General features: G+C 38.2%; 1 protein-coding gene across 50 annotated transcripts in view; it reads left to right on the forward strand.

The window, feature by feature from the left end:
- Positions 1–18180, forward strand: part of ANKS1B (ankyrin repeat and sterile alpha motif domain containing 1B) — a 1062966-nt gene that overhangs the window by 448890 nt on the left and 595896 nt on the right. For all 50 annotated transcript variants that reach the window (XR_014804254.1, XR_014804264.1, XR_014804263.1 and 47 more), the window contains one exon: positions 8783–8963. Coding sequence is in view for 26 of the 50 variants with exons in the window: in XM_084957460.1 (XP_084813586.1) it covers positions 8783–8963 (181 nt within the window). In the remaining 24 variants the exon portion in view is untranslated. The remainder of the gene's footprint in view (positions 1–8782; positions 8964–18180) is intronic.

The following is an 18180-nucleotide window of genomic DNA, read 5'->3' on the forward strand; positions in this document are numbered from 1 at the left end:
ACCATACCTTGTATTACCCTTTCATGGCTACATGTAGTCTTTCTGATTAAAGTTTGAATAACTTTATTGAGAAAACTAAGTCAAATGGAGAAATATATATTTCAGACTTTGTCTTTTTGTCTTTTTAGGGCCACACCCGTGGCATATGGAGGTTCCCAGGCTAAGGGTCCAATCGGATCTGTAGCTGCTGGCCTACAACCACAGCCACAGCAACACAAGATCCGAGCCGAGTCTGCAACCTACGCCACAGCTCATGGCAACACGGGATCCTTAACCCACTGAGCAAGGCCGGGGATTGAACCTACAACCTCATGGTTACTAGTCGGATTCGTTTCTGCTGTGCCATGATGGGAACTCCCAGACTTTATATTTTTAAAACTTTATGCTCCTGCTTATATATGTTAAATACCAGGAATATACTAACAGATTTATAATTTTACTTTTATTAGAAGATGAGTATGTATGTTATCCATAGCCAAGTACCTCCATACAAAAAAACGAAACTAATTTGAGAGATAAAAGCAGAAAATAGAAATATTTTTTAAAATTCTGACATTTAATAAATTATCTAAGGCCTGTAAGCATTTAATACATAGCAGAATTAGATCGTTTTCCACCCACTTGTATTTTCTTCAACACCATTTAAAACAATGACTTTTTAAAAATCAGTGCTGTCATGAGTCTTAAGAGTAGGAAAATTCGTCATTGATGTAAAGATGGGAAACTCAAGAATTATTAGGCTCTTTGCTCTACCTGTAACTTTACGCTTACTTCTTTTTACTTTATCTATAATATGGTGTCCTGGGGAAAATACAATCAATTTGAAATTCCAAGACCTATGTTTTACTTTTAGCTCTCCCACTTTTTAACTGTGAGACCATTTCTAAATCCCAAATTCATTGTAAAATAGAGTAAAAGCTACTTTTAATAATAATGTTATGTGTTTAAATGAGATAGCAAATCTCACGTTCCTGGAAGAAGGGCTCCTTCTCCTAAGTACTCAATATTTACTCATATCCACTTTAGCTCCCTTGTAGTCGTCACACTTTTTTTTTTTTTTTCCTGTACAGCCATAATCTGTATAGCAGAGGAATGGTATTTTGCTTACCTGAAGATAAGTTCATATCTTTAGAAAAAGTCTTAATCACATTAGCTATTATAGCTATGATAAAAACTATATCCCATTTTAAAGTTTTTAAAACTGTTTCCAATCTGCAGAACCTCTATAATAAAAAGTTTGATAATACCTACCCTTTATTGACTGTTGTCTGCACTCCCTCAAATCCCTTCTTTATACTATTTTAAAAGTGATCATGGCAGAGAAACATGAGAATTCTCAGTATGTTGAACTGATCTCAACTGTTTACATCTTCTCCCTCCTTACATGCAGCTAAAATGGTAAAATAAATATAAAAGTAAGAATAAATCCATGGCAGCGATGAAAAGCAGGGAGTGATGCTCTTTGAGGCATTTGGGAACTTCTGAAAGACAGAAACAAAAGGTGTTGGATTTAGACAGGGATTAGTCTGGGCAAGTAAAGGACCTCAGCAGCTGATACATGGAGCACTTGGCTTTGTTGTTTCCCTACCACGTGGTGATAACTGTCTCCGTAAGGTGAAGAGTCAGCTGAAGCCCCTGCTGTGGGAATTGGAGCAGGAGAGAGCAATGAGACAGTCTCCTAGGTAATCAAACATGTTTTACCAAGAAAGCCAGATATTTGAAGAAAATTAACAACCAAAAAGAAAGGAACCAAGATCAATGAATAAAGTAAGTGACCTTTGAGAAAACAAAAATAATGATTGTAGTCAGTTTCCTCAGAAATATTTGGGAAGTTACTGGAACTCATAAAATTAAGAACAGACTGGTTTTCAATGGAAAACAAATTATTTTTTTTAACTTGGAAAACAAGAAAAGTTGTTGAAAATTAAAAATAGGATCATCATACCTTAAGTCATAATAATACGCCAGAAATTTCATGCCTTATCTTATTTGTTCACTTCTGTATTCCCCAGAGCTTCGAACACTGCCTGAGGTATGGCAGATGGTCAGTAGTATTTTTTGAACAAATTAATGAAAGATCTTTAGAACACCAAATTATAGAATATCCCAGAACATAAAACAAGAGGGATCTAAGATATCTGATATCCATTTACTAGGAACTCCAGAAATAGGAGGAGAGACCACAATAGTAATTGAGAGATTGTGGTCTTAGCACAGGAATAAATAAATAGATCAATGGGAACACAGTAGAGTCTGAAAATGTAAACTCAGTCTATGCTTGGAAATTTAGTCTGTGATAAAGGACATTTCAAATCAGTAAAGAAATAAATGGTGGTTTGGGGCAGTAGGCTATTCACTGGCAGAAAAAATAATTAGAGGTAAATTTTTTACCATTTACCATATTCACAAAATATTTCAAGTCGATTCAAGTTCTGAAAGAAAAGACAACTTGTTTAGCTTTTCATTTTTGCTACTCTACCTCATCCTCCCTGTTATTATTATCACCGCCATCATCATCATTATTGGCCGTTCCTGCAGCAGACAAATGTTCCTGAGCCAGGGACGGAATGTATGCCACAGCAGTGGCAACACTGGAGCCTTAATTCCTAGGCTGTCAGGGAACTTCCTTTAAAAATATAGGAAGGCATCTAATTTTATTGCCATGGATTTGCCCAGACGTTGCTTCATGTTGATATAATTTATCAGTGGGCCAGTGTCTGGGAAGCCTGTCATCTCCATGTATTTCTACTGATGCCACTTGCTGAATTTCTGACACTCGGTCATCTTCTCTGGGAACTCTTTTTGAACCTTGGTTTTGCTTGGATAATTTAATATTGCCATTGACTTTTGGTAGCACCACTTTTCTTTGCGTTTGACACCACTGTATCCCTCTAGTCCTACCTGACATTTAATTAGGAGGTTGATGAGGCCCCTTTATAATTAAATTAAGTAAATTCAAATAAATCCATTTAAATCCAAGTAAGTGTATTTTTAAAATGCCCATTAGTTTAAATAATTTGAAAATAACAAAGGGGGAAACGTAGAGTGGATATCTGAAACTTGGATTCCAGTCCAGAGGAAATTTGGAAGTAAATGTACACATTACCTAAATCTCATCCTGGTCAGGAATTTTATGTTCTCATTTTACTCACATGTGAATCATATTTGGATTATAGTAATGCCACGAAATTCTTGATATTGCATCAGAATGTTATATAGCATTTGAATTTTTATGTAACATAAAGGTATTCTTAGGAACTTGGTTCTGATTGATGAAGAGAATCTAAAATAAGGGTAGGGATGCCTGCTATTCTGCATGTGCAACCAGTCAATTCCACATTAGTCACATTCAGTAATAACTAAGATGGTGCTTGTATCATCGATTTGGGACCAGTGCAGTCTTAATGGTCCCCACGCTAAGAAAGGCTCCATGCTTAGGGTTTATTACTCTTGAGTAGCTATCTAAAATCCTTAAGTCTTACCTCTGAATGTGGATTTTGTACGTGAAGTCTGTGGGAAAATGGAGCATACGCTGGAGCTTGGAGACCTGGCTCATCTGTGGTCCCCACCATCTCTCCACCTCACTAGGTGGGATTCTTGGCCACCTGATCCCCCAACCCTAGTGCTCCCAGACAGCCCACCAACTGCCGACACAGCATTGAGACCCTGAGTGTGGGGATGGTCAACATTGAGGGTGTGCACGGAGATGCACTGAGATGCCTGTGTGGGTCTGCCCTTATCCTGTAAGTGTCCCTGTGCCCAAGGAAATGGGATGTTAAGTGGCAAATAAAACCACAATGACAGATCTTGAGAGAGGTCATGAAATAAAGGAAAAACAGTTTTCCCTGTTTTTAGAATAAGGAGCTCTACATTTCCATGTTGTGCTGGTCTAGCAACTCCATGTAGTGGGCCTTGACTCTTTCACAGTCATTCATGTGTCTTTCCAGTTTCAGGTCCTCAGAGATATTCTCTCATCACTGCATAGCATGGATAGCCAACTTTTTCTGTATAGGACCAGACAATAAAATAATTTAGGCTTTGGGAGTCATATGGTCTGTTTTAACTGCTCAACTCCACTACAGTAGCATGAAAGCAGCCATAGACCATATTACGTGAAAGAGCGTGGTTATGTTCCAATAAAACTTTATTTATAAACACTGCAATTTGTATTTTATATAATTTTCACCTATCACTAATAATACTACTCATTTTTTTATTAAAAGATGTAAAAAATATTCTTAGCTCACAGGCTTTATAAAAATAGTCAGGAGTTCCTGTCATGGCTCAGTGGTTAATGAATCCAACTAGGAACCATGAGGTTACAGGTTCAATCCCTGGCCTCGCTCAGTGGGTTAGGGACCAGGTGTTGCCACGAGCTGTGGTGAAGGTCACGGGTGCAGCCCTAGAAAATACAAAAAGACAAAAAAAAAAAAAATAGTCAGAAGCCTGGATTTGGCCTATGATCTATGGTTTACTGACTCTAGTTAATTAAATATGTGTGGGATCAAGTCCTTTGGAAACCAGGGAGATATGAATGCTGGACCACAGGGGAGGGAGATATTTTAGAGACCAAAGTGAACACAAATGCAATTCATTTTACGCATTGTAACTTGACAAATTCCATTTGTAATTTCACTGAATTTGTGAAAACACTTTTTCTTTCTTATACTGAATGGCTTATCAGGATTCCATCAGAATATTTTTTTAATAAAATAGAATAAAGTTAAAATGTGGAGTTCCCGTTGTGGCTCAGTGGTTAAAGAACCTGGCTAGCATCCATGAGGTTGAGGGTTTGATCCCCGGCCTCACTCAGTGAGTTAAGGACCTGGCATTGCTGTGAGCCGTGGTGTAGGTCACAGATGTGGCTCAGACCCTGTGTTGCTGTGGCTGTGGGGTAGGCCAACAGCTACAGCTCTAATTCAGCCCCTAGCCTAGGAACCTCCCTATGCTGTGGGTGTGGCCCTAAAAGGACAAAGACAAAAAAAAAAGTGTAAGCTAATATTCTATACCCATTCTCTTTTATCTCCATTTTTTTATATCACTAACACCTCTTTATTCTTTTCTTCTATTGCTATTATTTCATTTTTCCACATAGGTATCTGTTTTTACTCCTGCCTCTGTCCTTTGTGTTTTAGGGCACTGTACACTTGTCTCTAGGTTTGAATACATGAGCATTCCTTCCAAGTAAGCCCTTCTGCTAACTATTTATGTAATTTTGAATAAATCTTTCAACCTCTCTGAGCTGCTTCATTCTGTTTTAGTTAGGGTAAGCAGTGCTAGTGCCACAACAGATAAAATCAGAATCTCGGTAGTTTAACATAAAGGATGTGTACTTCAGCTTCTCATTAAAGCCCAGTGTGGGTTGCAACTGCACCATCTGGAGAGTAAGAGAGGAATGGAAAAGACTTATTTCTACTAGTTGATCGGTTACAGGGCCCCAGCATAAGTGCACATAAGGCTGGGGGATAAAAGGGAACCTATGCTTATGGTTTTGTTGAACATTAAGATAATGTGTAAAATGATCCCATAGAACAGGGGGGGTTGGCCAGTGTTTTCTTTAAAGGACCAGACAGTGAATATTTTAGGTGTTGAGGATAATATGGCCTCTATCACAAGCTCTTAAATCTGTCATTGTAGTGTTGAGAGCAGTCATAGACAATAAGTGAGTGAATGAGCATAGTTCTATTCCATTAAAACTTTATTTTCATAAACAGGAGGCAGGGCACATTTGGGCCACAGGCCATAGTTTGCTGATCCCTTTCTTAGAGCATGACCAATATATAATTATTCATAATTTCATCACTGCAGATGCTCAGAGACTTTTGACTCCTGATTGCCTCAAAGTTCCTTAAACTGGCTAATAATAACCAATAGATGGTTCTGAAGAAGCAAATAAGAATGAGGTCACATAATCACTGATCAATAGTTTCCTCCCTTTGGAATTTCCATTAGCCTGTCTCCCTTCCAGAAACGTTATTTGAAGCTATGTCACGGTGAAATCACAGTGCTCTGCTCAAAGTAAGAAAGGGAAATATGTAGATTTGCATAACCATATAGACTATTACCTCTCTACTGAGTCCCAACAGCATATAAGCATACATCTTGCATACTTCTGGTATATAAGTGTATACATGTATATTTCCCACAAAATCCTAATCTTTTAGCATTGACACAAGCAAAAAATCTGAGCGTCTCTCTAGACTTTTCCTTTAAAATCAACTTTCATGTCCAATCAGATGCCAAGATCTAAAGGATTAACTTCATTAGCATTTCCTAAAAACATCTGGTGTCTCTAACACTGTCACAACTGCTTTACCTCAGGACCCCATTATGTCTTGGCTGGAATTCTACAACATCCTGTCAGTCTTCCTTCTTCAAATCCTGTGCTTACCAATTCATTTTCTGAACTGCTTAAGTGAGCATTTCTATTGAAATGCAAACCCAACTATGAAACCCCCTTGTTTGCAAATCACCCAGTAGTTCCTTAAAATATTCAAGTTAAAGACAACTTTAACATGACATTAGAGCCCTTTATGATTTGTCCCTCGCAACATCCATTACCTCAGGCTCGAACACACCACTGCCTTCCTTTGCATACTCTGCGCTACAGCCATACTGAACTATTGGTGGTTTGCACTTTCCTTCTCCCCATCCTCTTTTGTTTGCCTACCACCTCTGCTTCATCACGATTCACCTCAGCCATCAATCACCTGCTTGTGGAGTCCTTTCTTAATCCCCTTCCTAAAGTAGAGGCTCGCCTTTCATATTCTGTGTCCATTTATCACAGCCCTTATCATAGCACTGTACGGTACTGACACATAATCCTTGTCAGGATTGTTTGTCTCTTTCCTTATGCATCATCCCTTCTCCCACTTCAAGTCTACAGTCACCTAGAGAAGAGGGACAATGGCTTACTCATCTTATTCCTACACACTTCTTACCAAGGTATCCACAATTTAGTATACACTTGGCAAATCTTTGTAAAACAAATTAATGCAGGAAAAATAGCTTGTTACTTTTGTGATGGCACAATAAATTGTGCTTTTAATGTATTTAAAACATTGGTTGTTCAGGGTCCAGAAGCATTCATTGAAGAAACACTTAGAAGTAAAGAGGCATCCACATCAGTTAGATTGATTCTTAGAAAATCTATGAAAAGGAACATTACATAAATTTGATACATTGCCTTTTTACAAAATGAAACAAGAGCAAAACACAACGCAGTGAAATAAAACCAGTATAATGGACATACTTATGTTTCCATTGGAGCCAGTGTCATATTTCATGCCTTTTAATTGCTGTTATATTTTCTAGCAGAAAGAACATTGAATGTGAAATTGAGATTCAGTAGCCTCAAGGACAGACATGTCATAAAAAACCACACCTGACACTGAACCCAAGTCTTTCATACTTCAAAAGCAACTGAGTCTTATTTGGGTACTAATTTGTATTTCACCACTGATTTCATGTGTCATAATAATAAATGACTTAACACTCTCATATAACAATAGTTATGCCTGTCAAACTCTTCCATAAAAATATTGCAGTGGAGAAAGTATAAATATGATAATTTGTACCCCTTATGGAAAAAATTCTGTAAAACATAGACATTTTCAATAACATTGTCTATTTTCAATATCATTGTCTATTTTAGATTATAAATTAAGTGATATCTACTTTAAAAAAACATGATGAGCTGGAAGAGACAGGGCAACTTTAATTTTTGCAAGAAAATAATTGTGAGGCTCAGTGATTAAATTAACAAGTACTGGAGAGAAGTGAAAAGTTAGTAAACCAAAAGTTTATTGTGTTGGGGGAGAGTAAAGTGAATAAGCTCTATTGTAAAGAGGTTGTAGTTAATCTCTTGTTATTACAAGGGATTGTTAATGTTTCATTAATATGAATAAGAAGAATAAAAAGTAAGAAAACTTGGATTAATTCTTAGGAGTTGAGCACAATTCTGAGAGCCCATAAGACTGCAATTTTTCTGACAGATGATGTTGAAAGCTCTGCTAGGCAGGAAAAAAGTGAATATAATTAAAACTGTGGCCAGAGTCAGAAAACTGCTATAGGGAACAATCCATTACTGACAAAGGGTACAGATTATATCTACTGTTACTCCATGATTTTACCTTTTATGTCTAAATTGACTTTTCTTGCTATTTGGGGATTAATTAAAATCCTTAAAAAAGAAAATCAAAGTTCACTACAAATACCAAGTAGATTCTTAGATCCTAAAAATGTTGTATGTAACTTTATTTAATTCTAGTGATAAAATTCCAGCACATGGTACTTGTGGACAATAGCTAATTCTACCAATTTCTTGGACTGTATAGAAAATTTTAAAAAATGGAACTGCTTTAATTATGCTTCAATGTTGTAAAGGCCCTTTTATTATTAGATTCCATATCCTTAGGGTCTGGCAAATGCCAGATGCTTAATAAATGTTAGCTGAATGAAAGGTGACTTAAAATTTCAACTTTCTGAATTAATCATTAAGAGAAATTCTGTGCACTATATTTTTGCAGTCTTCTGAGGAAATCTAACAAAAAGCCTAAATTATTTTATTAGCTATGCCATAATATTTTTTCATTAAACAATTTTTTCGTTATTGAATTAATCAAGGGGTTATTTAATGTCTCTCTGTGATGTACAACTATATTTTATGTATAAAAACCAGACAGTTTAGCTGAAAAAAGTCATTTATATTAAATCGGTGGGGAGATTGGGCTGAAGATAAACACGATCATATTAATATTCTCCTCATGCTCATTTATTTTAGCCTAAACAACGAACATCTATTGTGTCTTCTCTGGATTTTCATCGAATGAATCACAACCAAGAATATTTTGAAATCAGCACATCTGCAGGGTGTACAAGCTTTACTTCTAGCCCTCCTGTGAGTCCATCCGCCTCTTCTGTGGCAACCTCAGAGGTCAAGAACGAGGGAGCTGGCCACACAGGTAAAGCTTTATGTACTTTATGCAGCTTATATTTCTTTTAACTTTTAAGATCAAAGCCTTTATGAGTTAGGAGAGTTAAGAGGAATCTTCACATAAGTTGTGTTTTTGTTCACCTACGTGTGTGACAAAATAGAGCCTTACCATTTTTATCGGAGTGTGGATATCATTGAATACATTAATGGCCTTTCAGTGGTTAGATATTAAAGATGATGTTCACGCCAGGACTTTGGTGGCCCCATGCAAAATGTGTGGAGAAATTGTAATCATGAGCGTATTTCAGCAGCAGTTGAAATGGTTTGGAATAGCATGTTGCTGTGGTTTCCCAGTGTAAATATGTCACCTTCATATTACATCAAAAATTTTAGAATAGACTGATATTTAGGAATAAGGTGGAAGGACAATGCTAATTTATTTTATGTTAAAAAGTAAAACTTAAAATTTCACAAAGTAAAAATTTTAAGGTAGGCATTTATCTACTTAAAAAAGTAGGATTTCATTATCTTACACATGGATGGTTGGTAATATTTGTATTTAAGAACCTGTATATAAAGGCATTAACACATGGTATATATACAAAGAGTACAAGTTCCTGAGTCAGTTCTGCCACTGATTTGCTGGATATTTTCCATCAAAACACTTAAATTCTCTCTTTAATTTGCTCCTTTGAAAAGGGGAAATAATATCTACTCTGGGTAGTTGTAGTAATAAATGAGCTTATTTATGTAAAGCATTTTGTAAACTATGAATATTAACATCTTCTAATATGATCTTTATTGTTTAACGTTGTTTTATTCTTTAACGTTATTATGGAAATTGATAATAGTTTCAAGACAAGAAGAGCCTACTATAGGTCTGTACTCATGACAAGGTGTTTGGTTTTATAGACTTAGAAGTATAATCTAAATTAATGAAAAATCTACTATTTATTTTGTAAATCATTGCCTGCACAAAAAAATTAATCTTGTTAAAAATTTCAAGTATTAATAGAATGTAGACTAATACATAACAACCTCAGAAATTGTATGCTGCAAAACACTTTGAGTCGGTGACCCGATGAATTTGTTATAACAGAGAGCCATTTCAAAAATACCCTGCATTATAATTAAAGCTTCTTACTTGTTAAGCAGTGTATATGTAATCAAAGTATCAACCTAAAAATCATCAAAAAAAAAAAAAAGGTTTAGCATAAGGGAGAGACCTTTGGAGGTGGGCAGACTTGGAAATGATGCAAACTGGTTTTACTTTTAACTTGGAAGATGACTTCAGTATTAATATGTAGTAGCTGGATTTGAGATGAGGTGCATTAGAGGCGGGGAGCAACAGTGCCATCAGCAATGGAAAATACAAATGGATTTGAAAGATACAAAGGAAGAATAATCAGCTGGTCATGGCAGTTGCTCAGATGTGTGATAATAAGGGAGAAACGTTCAAGGAAGGCTCTGAAGTTTCTTGCTTAAGCAGATGAGTCCAATTTGACTGCCATTCTTTGAAATATAGAATATTCTTTGGTAAGAAGGAAGAGGGAGATGGGTGATGCAGGATCTAATATAGAACATTTTAAGGGCTTTTACTCAGAGTGAAATGGTGAGTCAAGTCAGGCCTTTCAGGAGAGTGACATGATGCACCTTCTCTTTTGAGAATTACTCCAGCTTTTGTGTTAAGAATGGACTGACGGAGGAGGATATGAGTAGATGCAGGAAGACCAGGGAGGAGGCTGTTGTGGCATTGTAGTAAGATGAGAGAGGAAGTCACCTCTCAGGTCAAAAGTGAAGCTATGGAGGTGGAGAGAGAATGATGGACATTGGACATATTTTTTAATGTAGAGCCAATAGGATTTCATGTTAGAGTGGATGCAGTATATGAGGAAAAAGAATTAAGGAAAACTGCAAGGCTTTTGTCCTAAACAATTGTAAAAATGGTTTTTATTATCACCTGACACGAATAAGGTCCTAGAAAGAACAGATGTGGTAAACAGGGAGAAAGACCATGAGTTCATTTTGAGTTTGAGATGCCTATTTGATTGAATGAATGTGTCAAGTAGGCAGCTAAAGATTCGGTATGAAGACAAAAACGTGGCCATCATCATTGTCTAGATGATATTGGGTGAGCTTAGATAGAGCCAGAACCTGAGCTTTCTGAAAGAGATAATAAAAGGCAACAGTAACAAAGGAGTTTGAACGTGGTAGGAGGAAACCTTCTGGTGAGTGTTGTGTTCTGAATTCAGATGAAGAAGTTTATTAAGAAGGAGGGAGTGAGCAACTGTCAAATGTAGCTAAGTTGAGTAGGATGAGCACTCAGAACTGGCTAGTGGATTTAACAGTGTGGAGGTCACTGCTGACCTTGAGAAGAGTGATTTGGTTGGAATTGATGAGGCAAAAGCCCAATATAATTAGTTTAAAAAGAAGGGGAGGAGGGAGTCCCCATTGTGGCTCAGCGGTAATGAACCCGACTAGTATCCATAAGGACGTAAGTTTGACCCCCTGGCCTTGCTCAGTGGGTTAAGTATCTGGCATTGCTGTGAGCTGTGTGTATGTCATAGATGTGACTCAGATCCTGTGTTTCTGTGGCTGTAGTGTAGGTTGGCAGCTACAGCTCCGACTCAACCCCTAGCTTGGGAACTTCCATATGTTGCAGGTATGGCCTTAAAAAAAAAAAAAAAAAAAAAAAAAAAACACCAAGAAAGTGTGGAAGGAGAGAATCTGGAGAAAATGTAAACTACCCTTTCAAGGAATTTCTTCAAAGGAGAAATAAGATGAAAGAGAAGAAAGAGGATGGATTCTATTAATGTCTCTCCTAAGGAAGTTAACTACCCTGCATAACTAATTATCTCCAGTTTTGTTAGTAGTTTCAAACCATCACCTCCTGGTGGAGAAAACTGATGGGAGGGAAGAAATTTAAAAGAGTAAAATGGAAAAGTACTTCTTTCCAAATAGGAGAAATAACAAAGACACAAGCTTTTAAGTGCACAGCAGCATAGGATCCTTTTCTGCAAGGGAAAAGAAATGTTTGAGGAGAACTAAAATTAGAATGGAGAAGGTGGAGTGGACCTTTCACGCTGCTCAGGGATTGCCAGAGAGGCTAAGGAAGGCTTTCCTTTTAATTAGCTCACATGGACTGGAAATAGACCTCCTGAAGCTAAGATAATGTTATTCCAGCAGCCGATGGACACAGCCAGCTGAGGAAGTATTTGGACTCCATCCAACATGAAGGCCAAAACCAGACTGCTGAAATGATCTTTGAGACCAAGCTAAGGTTCAGGGTGGGCTGATATGGAGGAAGGATTAGGGTTAATGAGAATAATGGGTAATTACATCTTTGAAATTTATTTCCTTAAAAATGTGTGTTAAAAAATGATCTAAATTTTTTTATATAATGATTTTTTTTCCATTATAGCTGGTTTAGTGTTCTGTCAATTTTCTACTATACAGCATGGTGACCCAGTTCACATACATGCATGCATTCTTTTTTTCTCACATTATCAAGCTCCATCATAAGTGACTAGATATAGCTCCCAGTGTACACAGCAGGATCTCATTGCTAATCCATTCCAAAGGCAACAGTCTGCATCTATTAACCCCACATTCCCAGTCCATCCCACTCCCCCCGCCCCCCGCTCCCCCTTGGCAACCACAAGTCTATTCTCCAAGTCTGTGAGTTTCTTTTCTGTGGAAAGGTTCCTTTGTGCTGTATATTAGATTACAGATATAAGTGATATCATATGGTATTTGTCTTTCTCTTTCTGACTTACTTCACTCAGTATGAGAGTCTCTAGTTCCATCCATGTTGCTGCAAATGGCATTATTTTGTTCTTTTTTATGACTAAGTAGTATTCCATTGTGTATATATACCACCTCTTCCTGATCCAATCATCTATTGGTGGACATTTGGGTTGTTTCCATGTCTTGGCTATTGTGAATAGTGCTATAATGAACATGTGGGTGCATGTGAATTTTTGATTGTTAAATTCAGTGCTCTAAATAGACTAGGACTTTAGGTAGCAAAAGAAAAAATATTTTTATACCAAATAGTAAAATATATTCTTAGTTCTTGGTGAGTCAAGAAATGCCTCTCCTGTGCTTTCCTTATTTCTGTTTCCTGTCTAATATCACATGATTTTTCTCCATCGCCATTCTCTGCATATTGCACATCACACAGAAGGCAGATATAGATTAGTAGGCACTTGACAGAGAAATAAAACATTGACTTAAAAAATATGAAAATATATAGTTAGCTGTTGGAGTAATGTGTTTAGTTAGTGCATACAGTCAGGGAGGAACTTGTTATTTTGAGTGAAATTAGTTGAAATAAGACTACTGGTTTATTTGGGGCAGCATGAAATAAATACATTCACTCAGTGCGTCACACTGTGAGAACGTTCCGGGTACTGGGAGCATATCTAAGAGGGCCATTGATCTCTTCTGGGGATCTGCAAAGCTTTGCCATGGGAGAGTTGGGCTCTGAGAGACAAAAACGAATTAACTAGGCCATGGAGGGGAGAGAAGGTTACTCTTCAAAAGAAGAATAGCATATTTTAAAAAATAGCCCTGTGGTAAAAATTAACATGAAACTACAGGTCACAGAGAAAGGAAAGCCAGCAAGAGTTGAGGCTTCAGAGAGAGTAAAAGGCCAGTGGTGCAGGGCCTTCCTTGTAAGCTATTTTTCTGGATTTTGATTTTTACCCTAAGAACATAGAGACCTAAGAGCAGTGAGAAGGTGTTGGTTGAGAGAAATGATGCCATTTGCCTTTTAGGCAAAATAGGAGTATAGGTGGCTCCAATTTTCTCTGTGAACCTGAAGCCATGTCATCCTCGGCGTGTGACCAAGAAAGGCAAGATCAGATAATTGGGGAGAGTGGAGAATGTTTGGAATTAGCCTTTGCTCAAATTCCTAACAAATGGCCAGCATGAGCCGCCTGAGGGCAGCCTAGGAGAAGGGAAAGGAGGCTGCGAGTGTCCCTCCTGGTGCACCTGTGGCCTGCAGGTAATGTGTTTAAGCCAAGACGGTTCTGGCTGGCTCACCTCAGCCCATCTCTCACTGGAAAGGAGGACCGTCTAAGCCCACTGTCTGTCATCTACCCACCCTACACTCTGCTGCAGGTACCTCTCCATTTGCCAAGCTGGCTCCATGGCAGCCCACTTGGCTCTCAGCCCAGGGGCCTTCTGAGGCCCCCTTCTGGAGGAACCTCTGGGTCTCATTCATAATTTAGGAAAATAAGCTGGGCTCAGAAAAACTTATCCTCAGGAACTCACTACCAAATTTTCTCAGACGTGACCATGCCAAGATTTCAGCTGGGATTTAGAGCCCAGGTCCCTCTTTCTTTATGTTTTCCCAATACCTGTTTATTATACTATAGCCACTCCAAGCCAAGCCCAGAGAAAAATTTGGGACACACGTGTAGAACTATTTCCTTATCCTCCCTGTCTCATTCAGCCTTTTCCTTTTAAAAATTTCTCGGAGGTGGGCCTGTCCTTCCCCTTCTGGAAAAGGTTTGCCATTTGTTTCCATAATAGTTCCTCATGCCTAACCCTGACTGACCTTCCTCAGATTGTTCCAAAGTGGGAATCAGACTTTGAAGTCTATTGACTTAAACTGAACCACCTTCCCCTACTGAGGGCATTAAGTCTCCAGTCTTAGACCTGGAAGAAAAGAGGTTTTCAATGGAACACAGGTTAAGAATGGAAATATATCATTATCTTCCTTGAAAAATGCTACACCTGTTATATTAGCCAGTGCCACTAAATAAAAAATACATAAACATTGCACATGCTTAATTAATGTAGCTTCAGAAATGCTTAATAAATGTGGACATTATTATTCCTTGCATTGCTGTTATTACTATAAGTCTAAGCATTGAGAAGAACCTAGACTCTTAAGTAAGAATCCAGTACAAATACAGAGCAGCCAGGTGCTAAGAGTCCAGCTGGGCAACCAGAATCTTAAATCCACAAAGTTGCTTAGAACAAGCGGGTCAACCTGCTGATGAGCAAAATTGGAATTTTTGTTTATTCCGTGCCCTAGTTTTATAGGTCCTGGGGTAGAAGGGCAGGGAAAGCTGAAAGCTGTGTCACTGCTGGGGAGAGCCAGACTTCTACAAGTGCTATTTCATCCAAAATTACAGCAGAGGTAAGAAAGCAATGGTTCTGGAGTTTTTGTGTGGAAAATCTTTTTTTAACAATTTAATTTTTTATTAATTCAGTATTCTCTTGCTTTACCTTCTGTTAATTCATGTGAAAACATGACTGCTTCGTTAGCTGGAATTTTCTGTGATTCAAATTGAGCGCTGCCTAGATCTTCTCTCTAATGCTCTCGTCTACTTTAGTTTTGTTTGATGGTTTTTCTCTCCTGATTTTCTTTACCAGACTGCTGTTATCTCTTGAAAAATATCCTTGTTATCCGTTATCTTTGTGTGATATATGCATGATCATTGTAGCTAAAAGTAAAACAGTAGTGAAAAGCTGGCAGTAATTTTTTTTTTAATGGAGGGGAAAAGCCTTGGTATTTCTAGATCTGTGCTATAAAGAAATCCCCTCTCTACCCGCTGTTCAAAAAGTTTCCAAACTGCTCACTGTTTTTGTCTATTCCCATCTTCTATCTCTACAGTCTACTTTTGGGAGGATATTTTTTTCCTCTTTTCTCTGCATTGTCTGTGTTGGTTGGTGCCCTGTGTGTCTGTTTGAGCCCCAGCCCTTTACATGCAGGCATCTCTCATATGTCATGCCCTGGTGAGCCAGCCCGTGGCAGACCTTGTTGCAGATGTCCTCCTAGATAACGTCCTACCAACTTAACAGAACGACTGTTTCCTGCCTACCTAGGGATTTCAATGCTTCTCCCTGATACTTGGCTTCTATGATGGGCGGGATTCTAAGACGGCCCCCATGATTCTTACCCCCCTGTATCCATACCTTTGTGTGATGTAGGGGACATGTATCTTGTTACTAGCCAATGACAAAGGCGATAGGAATCACTTTTATAGTTATATGTTTTATGGAAAAAAGTGAAGGGATTTTAAAGATGAAATGAAGGTCTCTGATTAAGTTACTCAAAAGAGAGATTATCTTTGGCGGGCTTGACCCAATCACACGATCCCTTTGAAAAGAGGTCTAGAGGTTAGCAACTAGAAGCAGGAGTCTCTCTCTCTCTCTCTCTCTCTCTCTCTGTCTCTCTCTGTCTCTCTCTGTCTCTCTCTCTCTCCCCCTCCCCCTCTCCCTCCTTCTTCTCTCTTCCCTCTATAGCTGGCTTTGGAGAAGTAAATCTCTTATGAGTAGTGCAGCTACACCCTGAGCCTGAAATGAGACGGCAACCCTGGCCAACACCTGGATTGCAGCCTGGTGAGGCCCTGTGCAAAGGACCCAGCTAAGCCTTGTCCAGATTCCTGATTCACGTAAACTGTGAGATAGCAGATGTATGTTGTTATAAGCCACTGTTTGTTGTGATTCATTATGCGGAAGCAGAAAAGGAATACAATGGCTCATGTTCCCTTGATTTGGTATCAAGGAAGACGCTCTCTCTCCGTTTGCCTTGGTCTTAAGGAACCTCCCCTGATCCGTACTAATTCCCTGCTCTCAGTATGATTAGAGACATGACTGAAAATGAAGATTTTGAAAATGTCTTTTTGTTTTGTTTTTCCTTTTAGGGCTGCACCCACGGCACATGGAAGTGCTTGTGCTAGGGGTCCAACCGGAGCTGCAGCTGCTGGCCTACACAACAGCTACAGCAATGCCAGACCTGAGCCATGTCTTGAGATCTAAACACAGCTCATAGCAGTGCCCAGATCCTTAGCCCACTGAGCAAGGCCAGGCACTGAACTTGCGTCCTCATGAGTACTAGTTGGGTTTGTTACCACTGAGTGAGGATGGGAACTTTCCTTTATCCTACATCCCAAAGCTCAGCTCAGTTAAGGTATGTAAGCTTTATTTATCATATTATTTTTCCCCCAAATAATGATATTTATTTTAATAGACACTAAGTTGTAAAGCTAAGGTTCTAATAGTGAAATCTTAAGACAGAAGCCAGAGGGTGGGAGACTATATTAGGCATCATGTAGGCCTGAAATCCCTAAGGTCTTACTGTGTCCTAGCCAGGCCTCTCTGCTCCAGGACTGGGCTTTTTCTCAAAGCCAGCAGAGTTTATTTTTTCAAGCAGACATCTGGTTATGCTTTTCCACTGTTTAAGAACCTCTTGTGTCTTGTCACTATCAATATCAGAATGTCTAAATTCCTTAGCTTGTCCAACAAAGGCCTTGATGATTTACCTCTAATTTTCTATTTACCTCTACCCAAATATACCATATACTCCCAAGAACATTATTCTGAGAGTTCATGATTCTTAATTCGTGATGTACTCTTCCATAAGCTTGGAATGCCTTTGTATCTAATCCACATGATAAACTTATGTGGAATTTGGTTAGGGATGACCACTTTATGAAGCCTTCTCTAATTCTAACAATTATTTAATCCATGTGCCCCCTTAGCACTCTTCACGATGCCTCTACTATTAGATAGTTTATACAAAAGTACTGTTTCTATATCCGTGAGCTTCTTCAATGCAGGGACCATATCTCAGATAAGGTTTATCCACCATGCTTCTCATAGTGACTGACTTAACAGTAGATGCTCAAGAAATGGTAAATGATTGAATAACTGAATGTGAATATTTGCTTTGTTGGAATTCCGCCACTATTATGTGCCTATTTCTATCTAATAAGGCCAGACCAGCTTTTCTCTTAGCTATATTGCTTTCTTCTGAGCCTTGGAGACCACCCTTCATTGGTTATTTAAGAAAAATGCCTCAGAGAAAAATGTCATTTCTAATGTAAATTTTTGTTACATAATCTGATTTCACAGATAAAAAGATGGCAGTTATTTACATTGGGAGGCTATTCAGTTTTCTTAGATAATTATGAAGTAGCTGACCCCAAATCATTACTGTCACTCTAAAAAGCAATGTATCTGACAATGTGCACTAATTTCCAGTTTCCTTCCACTTTTTATTTTAGTGGACCAGTGTCTAAACCTTAATTTTTAAAACAACAGTAAAAATGTTAGTGATCCCTGTTCTTCCACAAAGTCAAAGCTATGTATAGTACGGCTTTTTTTTTTTTTTTTCTTTCTCCAAACTGACTTTTTCTTTACCACTGCTTTTGCTAGTTTCTGCAGGAGCCATGTATGAGATTGAGAACATTGTAGTAGGACCTGGACCCTCGAAGAGAATGAGAACT

Source organism: Sus scrofa, chromosome 5 (assembly GCF_054392235.1).
Source record: "Sus scrofa isolate SSC_HxYL_T2T_F1_AM1 chromosome 5, Sscrofa_HxYL_maternal_Yorkshire_Landrace_v2.0, whole genome shotgun sequence".
Classification (NCBI taxonomy): domain Eukaryota; kingdom Metazoa; phylum Chordata; class Mammalia; order Artiodactyla; family Suidae; genus Sus; species Sus scrofa.